The sequence below is a fragment of the Raphanus sativus genome, chromosome 4 (genome assembly GCF_000801105.2).
Source record: "Raphanus sativus cultivar WK10039 chromosome 4, ASM80110v3, whole genome shotgun sequence".
NCBI classification, from domain to species: Eukaryota; Viridiplantae; Streptophyta; class Magnoliopsida; order Brassicales; family Brassicaceae; genus Raphanus; species Raphanus sativus.
Genome location: NC_079514.1, coordinates 23,562,731 through 23,573,192, shown reverse-complemented (window position 1 = coordinate 23,573,192; position 10,462 = coordinate 23,562,731). Strand labels below are relative to the sequence as shown.

At 36.2% G+C, this 10,462-nt stretch overlaps 1 protein-coding gene across 1 annotated transcript; it reads left to right on the top strand.

Annotated features, from left to right (window-relative positions):
- The first annotated feature begins 5,099 nt into the window (after nucleotides 1-5,099).
- LOC130511561 (UDP-glycosyltransferase 75B2-like) lies at nucleotides 5,100-6,936 on the top strand. The gene has a single exon (XM_057008713.1). The coding sequence runs from the start codon at nucleotides 5,345-5,347 to the stop codon at nucleotides 6,758-6,760; it is 1,416 nt and encodes a 471-aa protein (XP_056864693.1). The 5' UTR covers nucleotides 5,100-5,344; the 3' UTR covers nucleotides 6,761-6,936.
- The last annotated feature ends 3,526 nt before the right edge of the window (nucleotides 6,937-10,462 follow it).

The window sequence follows — 10,462 nt, the reverse complement described above, 5'->3', positions numbered from 1 at the left end:
GTCTTGGTTGAATTTAACTTTCATGAAAAATAAAAGGTGTGCAAAGATGGGATTGGTGGAAGGGACAACAAACGAGGTGTCTGGTTTTTAGAATGGAAATTCCATAGGAGTTCATTATCTCCACAATTCCCAGCTCGGTGGAGCCTCATTTTAATTTTTTTTTTTTTTTTAATGAAAGTACTAAGTTGGAATTGTCGCGGCGCGGGAAGCAAATGGACTATAAGTTATCTTCGGGAAATTTGGCAAAAAATATAAACCGGATTTTCTATTCTTGTCTGAAACAAAGCAAGATTTTGAATTTCTGACTGGGTTTCAATCACATTTTGGTTATGATAGTATGGTAACGGTGGATCCGGTCGGTAGAAAGTGGTGGTTTAGCTCTCTATTATAATAACGAGTTTCAGGTCAAGATTCTATATTCTAGTAACCGGATGATTGATGTGGAGGCAGTGGTAAAGAGGGAAAATAGTTTTTCTAACTTTTGTATATGGTGATCCTGTCCAAAAGTTACGAGAACAAGTTTGGGAACGGCTGACTAGATATGGGCTAGCACGAAATGATCCCTGGTTTATTATTGGAGACTTAAATGAGATCACCGGAAACCATGAAAAAGAGGGGGGTTCTTTGCGGAGTCCTGACTCTTTTGTTCCTTTTAATAATATGATACGAAATTGTGGTTTACTCGAATTTCCGGCTAGGGGGAACAAAATGTCATGGCAAGGAAGAAGAGGTAAAGGAAAAGGAGCAATGACAATTAGATGTAGATTGGATCGGGCTCTAGCGAATGAAGATTGGCATACGCTCTTCCCAGTTTCTTATACAGAATATTTAGGAATGGTCGGGTCAGATCATAGGCCGGTGGTGGCCTTTCTCGACGACAAAATTCAAAGAAGAAAGGGACAATTTCGTTTTGATAAACGGTGGATAGGTCAAGATGGTCTTATGGAATCCATCACTATGGGATGGAAGGAAAATGATGGAGATGAGGCGGTGGATATTGTCACCAAAATAACCAACTGCCGTCACGAGGTAGCTAAATGGCGAAAGAATAATCCACCATATGGAAAGGATAAAATAGCAGATCTTCAGAAAGCTTTGGATGAGGTTCAAACGGATGATAATAGGTCTCAGGAAGAGATAATGGAGATCTCGAAAAAACTGCAAGATGCATATAAGGATGAGGAGGAGTATTGGCAACAGAAAAGTAGGAATACATGGAACACGGCTGGGGATCGCAGTACTAAATTTTATCATGCTCTAACCAAACAACGTCGGATTCGAAATAGGATTGTAGGACTTTATGATGAAGGGGGAAATTGGATTACAGAGGAGCAAGGTATTGAGAAGGTGGCTGTAGACTATTTTGGGGATCTATTTACTACCACTTCTCCATCAGAGTTCGAGGATTTTCTTCAGGAGATTACACCAAGTATTACTAGTCAGACGAACCAAATGTTGATAAAATTGGCGACAGAGGAGGAGGTTAGACATGCTCTGTTTATGATGCATCCCGAGAAGGCACCCGGGCCAGATGGAATGACTGCTTTGTTTTTCCAACACTCTTGGCATATAATAAAGAAAGATTTAGTGGATATGGTAAATGATTTCTTGGTCTCAGGAGAAATGGATTCCAGGCTTAATATTACAAACATATGCATGATCCCAAAGAAGGAAAGGCCAACAAGGATGACGGAGATAAGACCGATCAGCTTATGTAATGTTGGGTATAAGATTATCTCGAAAGTGTTATGCCAGAGACTGAAGCTTTGTCTCCCAACACTGATATCAGAGACACAATCGGCATTTGTGGCAGGAAGGCTGATCTCGGATAATATTCTCATTGCTCAGGAAATGTTTCATGGACTGCGGACTAATAAGGCATGCCAAGGAAAGTTTATGGCAATCAAAACGGATATGAGTAAAGCGTATGATAGGGTTGAATGGGATTTTATTCAAGCTCTTCTGCATAGAATGGGCTTTGATTCGCACTGGATAAAATTGATGATGGGATGTATATCTTCGGTACAGTACCAGGTTTTATTAAATGGACAACCTCGGGGTCTCATTATTCCCCACAGAGGTTTACGTCAAGGGGACCCGTTATCGCCTTATTTATTCATTATGTGTACTGAAGCTTTGATTGCTAATATAAAGAAGGCTGAGAGAGGGAAACAACTCACCGGAATGAAGGTGGCTAGAGCATGTCCATCTATATCTCATTTGCTTTTTGCAGATGATAGTCTTTTCTTCTGCAAGGCACAGAAGGAAGAATGTCAAACCATCCTTAGGATTTTAAAGGAATATGAAGCGGTTTCTGGTCAACAAATAAATTTTGAAAAATCATCGATCCAATTTGGCCACAAAATTGAGGAAGCTAGTAGACAAGAGCTAAGAGATATCTTGGGTATTCAGAATCTGGGCGGAATGGGATCTTACTTAGGATTACCAGAGAACATTGGTGGATCTAAAATACAGGTCTTTGGATTTATTCAGGAACGTTTAAATAGCAGGGTAAATGGTTGGACTTTTAAGTTCTTCACTAAGGGGGGCAAGGAGGTGATCATTAAATCAGTGGTAACGGCATTGCCAAATCATGTGATGTCTTGTTATAGACTACCAAAAGCGACTGTAAAGAAACTAACGAGTGCAGTGGCCCAATTTTGGTGGAGTCCAGGTGGAAACACTAAGGGTATGTATTGGAAATCTTGGGACAAGCTAGTTCTAAGTAAGGTAGAAGGTGGACTGGGATTCAAAGATTTTGTGGATTTCAATACGGCAATGCTTGGTAAGCAGCTGTGGCGCTTGATAGAGAAGCCTAATACTTTATTTTCAAGAGTATTTAAAGGACGGTACTTTAGGAATGCCTCACCCCTAGAACCGATCCGTTCATATTCCCCATCGTATGGCTGGAGGAGTATTATTTCAGCTAGATCTCTGGTTAGCAAAGGACTAATTAAAAGGGTGGGTTCAGGATCTTCTATTTCAGTATGGAACGATCCCTGGATTCCATCCACTCGCCCGAGACCAGCAAACAAAAATCTACATGTTACTTATCCGGATCTGACAGTTGATTCCCTCATTGATTCAACTTCAAGAACGTGGAATTTGCAGGCACTACGGACTCTCGTGGATCCTCAGGACATCAAAATTATCGAAAGTATACCTCTGAGTAAGGCTAACTTGAGGGATAGGGATGGATGGCATTTTACCAACAATGGAAAATATTCGGTGAAATCAGGATATCAAGTGGAGAGAGTGTATCCTGACAAGGAGAAACCATTGACAGTGGTTGGCCCCACAGTTGATATTTTGAAAGCATATTGCTGGAAAGTTAAATGTCCACCAAAAATGAAACATTTCTTGTGGCAATTGGTATCAGGATGCATAGCGGTAAAGAAGAATTTGCAAGCAAGAGGATTAAAAGGAGATATATGGTGTGATAGATGTGGCGCTCCCGAGGATACTATAAATCATGTGTTTTTTGAGTGTCCACCGGCGCGTCAGGTATGGGCTCTTTCACAGATTCCATCAAACTCAACTTTATTCCCCTATCTATCTCTATTTACAAATATGGATTATTTATTTTGGAGAATTGAGCCAAAATTGGAAATTCATCAGTTTGGTTGGATATTATAGTACATTTGGAAAGGGAGAAATCTTAAGGTTTTCAGTAATTTGGATGTTGATCCGAGGGACACGTTAAGATTGGCTGAGACAGAATCCACATTATGGAACGATGCACAAATTGTGAATTCACAGGTTCAGGTCCGGCAGGTCGCCGGAAATACTCCAGGAGTCCGAGTAGGGAGATGGTGTTTTCTCGATGGTTCATGGAAGGATAAAGATAAATTTTCGGGACAAGGCTGGTATAGTTCTTTGGAAGGATTTGATAGTCTGATGGGGGCACGGAATGTTAGAGCGAGTCTATCCCCACTTCATTCAGAAGTGGAGGCGCTGATATGGGCTATGGAATGAATGAGAAATTTACGTCAGTTCAGGGTTACGTTTGCAACGGATTGTTCCCAATTGGTAAAGATGGTTTCGGAACCAGAGGAATGGCCAGCTTTTGCAAGTTATCTAGAAGATATAAAGACCCTAAAGGACGTGCTCATCAACTCAGAGATTATTCATGTACCACGAACACAAAATCTGCAGGCGGATCGACTAGCACGTAGTGCCAGGATGCAACCGTCTTTTGTCGTTCACATGGACTCAGAGTTACCGGCTTGGGCTTCCGAGTCAATATGAGAGTTTTTTGTTTCTGCTGATGACAAAAAAAAAAAGATGCTATCTCAACTAATTTTTCTGACCAAGATGCCACATATACATGTAAAAAAATAATCGTTTTATAAAAGTATTTTTTTAGAAAATTTAAAATTTTATAAATTTTTTATTATCTAGTAAAATTAACAAAAAATAATTAAATAATTAAATTTTAATTTTGTATAAGATATATATTTTTAAATGTTTCGATCATATCATAATATCGTCATTATAAGAGTTATATATGTGTTATAATGATTCAAATTCAATGCTAGTATTGCAGTAGTGTTATTGTCGATTAATCATTAATGTTCACTTAAGAAATTTATGACATGTTAATCTAAATTCTTTAAATGTAAATAACATACTCTCCAAATGTAAATAACACACTTACATACTCTCCAAATGTAAGTAACACACTTGGAGAAATATGAAGAATGAGCAAAACTTAAAAATACTTAGTTGATTTTTAGATTTTCAGGACTAGATCCAAATTTAACGGGTGAATATAATTTTGGATTTAGATAGTCTGACTGGTAAATTATAGGTCTTATTTAATTTGCTGATTTAAATAAATGTTAAAAGGAAAATGGGGGAGAGTATTATAGGTCTATTTTATGTTTATTTAATATAAATTTTTGTTTGGTTTTATTAATTAATGAATTAAAAATTAGAAAAATATTGGAAAGTTTGTTTAAAATATACATTGAAAGTGTAAAATAACATTTATAATGAAACAAAATTTAAAAGATAAAACGATATTTAATATGAAACGAAAAGAATATAATATAAGGTATCATTAGGTTGACTTAAAAAAAAATAGACTTGACTTTGGAAAAGCTAGACAGGCGAGAAGTTATGATATCCATCATGGCGTAGATCGTGGATCACGCTAAAAGCGGTAAACCAGGTAACACATGTTATAGTTCATGTTACAAACACCTAATAAAATCCCAGTTGCTCAGTCGTATTTTTGTTTATAAATATATATATACAACAACACAATTTCACAAGGATACACAACACATTCTCAAGGATACACAACACAAGTTCTCAAAGTCACTTTGGTGGAGCTAAAGAAATGGCACCACCGCATTTTCTATTGGTAACGTATCCAGCGCAAGGTCACGTGAACCCAGCCCTCCGTTTTGCTCATAGACTCATAAGAACCACCAGTGCACGTGTCACTTTAGCCACGTGCCTCTCCATCTATCATTGTTCTAATATCCTAAACCTCGACAACTTGTACAACCTCTCTCTCCTTACCTTCTCTGATGGATACGACGACGGGGTCATCTCCACCACTGAAGACGTCCAGAAACGTCTCCTGAACCTCGAACATAACGGCGATAAAACGCTATCCGAGTTCATCGAAGCAAACCGAAATGGAGACTCTCCCGTGGCTTGCGTGATCTACACGATACTTCCCAGTTGGGTTCCAAAATTGGCGCGTAGGTATCACCTTCCCTCTGTTCTCCTATGGATCCAACCCGCTTTGGCGTTCAACCTTTATTACAACCACTCGACCAGAACTAACTCGGGTTTCTTCGAGTTCCGGAATCTTCTTACACTAGAAACCCGTGATCTTCCTTCTTTCCTCTCACCTTCAAACACTAGCAACACGGCACAAGCAGTGTATCTAGACTTGATGGAGTGTCTCAAAGAAGAATCCAACGTGAAGGTCCTCGTCAACACATTCGATTCGCTGGAGCCCAAAGCCTTAACCGCTATCCCGAATATCGAAATGGTGGCCGTTGGCCCTTTACTTCCTCCAGATGTTTTCACAAAGAGCGAATCAGTTAGAGATCAAAGTAGTTATTCACTTTGGCTAGACTCGAAAACAGAGTCTTCTGTTATTTACGTTTCTTTCGGAACAATGGTTGAGTTGTCCAAGAAGCAAATAGAGGAACTAGCGAGAGCTCTGATAGAATGTAAAATACCATTTTTGTGGGTTATAACTGATAAATCAAACAGAGAAGCAAAAATAGAAGGAGAGGAGGAGACGGAGATTGAGAAGATAGCTGGTTTCAGACACGAGCTCGATGAGATTGGTATGATTGTGTCATGGTGTTCGCAGGTGGAGGTTTTAAGACATAAAGCTGTAGGTTGCTTTTTGACTCATTGTGGATGGAGCTCAACGCTTGAGAGCTTGGTTCTCGGCCTTCCGGTGGTGGCGTTTCCTATGTGGTCAGATCAACCAACCAACGCAAAGCTTTTGGAGGATTTATGGAGGACAGGTGTGAGGGTGAGAGAGAACGAGGAAGGATTGGTGGAGAGAGGAGAGATAAGACGATGTTTCGAAGCAGTGATGGAAGGGAAGTCTGTGGAGCTGAGGGAAAACGCCGAGAAATGGAAGCGTTTAGCGATTAAAGCGGGTAGAGAAAGAGGGTTAGCAGATAGGAACATGGAGGCTTTTGTGGATTCTCTATTCAGTGAGGCAGAGAAGGCTAAAGATAAAAATGAGTGCTTGGACAACAAATCTAACTTGCTCAACTAGTTGAAGATTGTTTCTAACCTTGCCCTCTCCTCATTAGTCTCATTAAAAAATAAAAATAAAGGATGCATTATCGTTGTCTTGATAAATTCTATGTATTTGAGCAAGTATAAATGTATTTGATGTACTTTAGAAAACGTTTTCTTATATCATTTTCTTATCACATATTTTAATTAAAATCAACATAAATTGTATACATTGGTTAGAGAACCTAGTATAAGCTCAACGAATGTATATAGTCAAACCTTTGATCTCCTATATATTAAAGGAGAAGCATTCTAAGAAATGTGTTTACACTATAATGGACATGTGTCAGTTTCACAATGATTTGAGAATAAACATTCACACTTTACATAAATTTGTTCACATTACGTACTTGTACTTATGTTTTGTTTTTAATATAAAACTCACATGTAAGGTTCCAAAAAATATCAATTTAAAATCTAATTCAATAATAAGATATTAAGATATGATAAAAAACAACCGAAAACCAACTAATATTCAAATTAAGGTTTTTCAATATGCTAAAACCGAATAGTACCGAACTGAACCGAACATAAATAGATAATATGATTTTTTTTGGCATATACCATACAAACCGAATGGATGTGATTTTAATAAAACCATATTATTTAGATATGATTTGGTTTATAACCGATTAAACCGAATAAAACCGATCAAAAGTAGAAATATGTAAATATGTATATGTTTATAAAAACGTATAAATATCTATTTGTTATATAAGTTGAACTATAATTATAATTTATAAACCACTTGAACTATAATTAAGTAACAATTCACTACAACTAAGGCTTCTTATTTTCTTAGTCTTTTTTATCTCTTTGTTTTATTATAACTTGACTAAATTGAAGTAAAAATTATAAATTTTATAGACAACAATTAGTTGACATTCTTTACAATTTTTTTTTATCGTTAGACAAACAGAGTTGTGTTCAATCGAAGACATATGAATTTGATAAACACTAAATATGGAATAATAGAAAACCTTTTATTTTGTGCTTCAGTTTTGTTTTTTATTTTTATTTTCAAAATTTAGAGTTTTGATATTAATTCTAGATTTGATTATTTTATTAGATGATAGAAACGTTTTTATTCTTTTATTTTTTATTCTTTTATTTAAATATATAATATTTTTTAATAAATGACTTTTTTGACAACATGACTCTAAAATTCGTATAATATATAATATGATCTCAAACTAAATAATTATGTTTTTTGGTTTAAGATGTTTCATTCTCTAAAACATAAAGAAAATAAAAACTTCATCCCGCGTAAGGCGCGGGTCTTATTCTAGTTGCAAATATAAAGGTGCATGTCCGAAGGTATGCACTCTATGCAAAAAACTCATTTTTAAGCCGCCAAAGCATACTTTCTTTTCTTTCAAGAGAAACCTTTGTAAACAATAAATCCTGGGAGTGGAAAAAAAAGAACCATGTCATGGGGATGGTGTCAAAATGTGCTCATTTTCTCTCCGTTTGTCCTATCCTGCTTTCTTTAATTGATTCAAGGGATTCCCCATGAAATTTGACAATCACAATTGGCATAAACCGAACTTTATATGAGTCGGAAAATGACGCATTTGATTTGTTCGAAAAGAAGTTTGGATAAATAACACTAAGAAGCGATTTGGGGATCCAGGGACCCCAAACTTGCAAGAAAAGTTGCTAGAGAATGTTTTGGCCTACCATTGGCACTTAGTGTCGTAGGAGAAGCAATGCCATGCAAGAGAACCATACAAGAATGGTGTTATAGTATAGATGTTTTGAATTCATATGCGATAGAGTTTTCTGGCATGAAAGATAAAGTCCTTCTACTTTTGAAGTATAGCCATGATAACCTTAATGGTGGGGATGTCAAAACGTGTTTGCTATATTGCGCTTAATTTCCCGAGGATGATAAAATTCTTAAAGACAAGTTCATAAGCTTACGGATATGCGAAGGTATTATAGATGGAAGTGAAGGCATAGAAAGGGCTGAGATGGATGAATGATGTAGTTCGTGAGATGGCCTTATGGATTGCATCTGATTTGGGAATACAAAAAGAGTGTTTTCACTGTGCGTGCAAATATTGAGTTAGATGAAAGGCCAAAGGTTGAGAATTGGAAGGTTGTAAGAAGAATGTCACTGATGAAGAACAAGATTCACCATCTCTCTAGCAGTCCTTAATGTCTCGAACTCACAATTTTGTAAACATGATTTTACATGAATCCTAAGATCTTTAACATATATACTAATCACATAATAGAACTATAAGAAAGATTTGCGGAATACCTCAATTCATCATTGCAGAAATCTTCTTGAATGGTTTTGATCATGGATGATGATCTCTTGATCTTTAAGTTGGACTTAAGCCTTCTCTTCCTAAGAATATCTCTTGAACTTTAAGTTGGAGTTAGATCTTCTCTCACCTTGCCTACAACATTTCTTTGTATGTTTTTCTTAGATTTTATTGATGTTGCTTTGGTCCAAAGCTAACTATTTATAGGTGGGGAGAGGGACGTAGCTTCCTCATCAAGTTTTGATTACTTCCTCACCAAGTCTTTCTTACTTCCTCACCAAGTCTTTCTTACTTCCTTGACAAGTTTTATCCTCTAATCTCAACCATCCATCAAAGTTGAGTAATGACAAGTGTTCATACTTCTAGAATGATTTATTTATACATTGAACTTGCTTTCCTTTGATGCATTGAACTTAATTCAAACGCCTTCTTACATTGACACATGTTTTCATGAGTCACAATGTGAGATTACTTCTAGGACATGAATCACTTGTCCATTAGTTAAGTCATTAGGAAGTTAAACTCCTTTAGTTACCATTTTATTGGTTACCAAGTGCCATTATGATTTAACAATTTCAATAAGAAATAGATTAACATAAGACCACATTATGGGAAAGAAATATTAATGTATCATTCATATACATTCATATAAATATTTCTTACATTCTCCCACTTGGTGTTTGCATATAAATATTTCTTATTGAGAATCATAAGGCTAGGGTTATTTGTTAAATCCTTATTTTTATTCGGTCATCATAGTTGTCTTAGATAATCTAGCAAACAATGAGAGACATGGCGGGCACATATTATTTTGCAACATGATTCATTCCATGCACTATTACATTGATTACTATCATAGTTAAACCATAAGTAGGAGTCATCATAATGGTCCCTTTTATGTCTTATATAAAGACTCATTCCGTTATCATAAATCCAACCACAAATAATTGGTGTGCACATTGGAAATGGAATGCAAAAGATTCAAAAGTCGTTAAGAGCTCATATACATTGTCAAATATATGCTAAGCACAATCAGACAACTTTAATAGCTATCCATTAGACCTCGTAAGTATGTCTGTGACCATAAGTTTAGTGCATATATGCATGATGACAAACTTTTCTCTTTTGAAATCTTATATAAATGACATATACTGATCTTAATGTCCATATACTTGGATCCTTTAGATATCATGTCTTATTTAAAAATATGATTGCATATTTCATTATCACTTAAAGAGTCGAACACTTACGATCTGAAACTCAAAGATATTTTTTTGCAATCATAATTAAATTTGTAGAAGCCTATTAAATTTTCCACACACAGCATCTTTATTGGACGTTAAAGCAATTACAACTATAAGCTTTTCCATAATAAGGTATCATTCGATGAGATACACATTGCTAAA

What these genes read in the sequence shown, in the direction of transcription:
- LOC130511561 (XM_057008713.1), top strand. Translation starts at nt 5,345, where the DNA reads ATGGCACCACCGCATTTTCTATTGGTAACGTATCCAGCGCAAGGTCAC.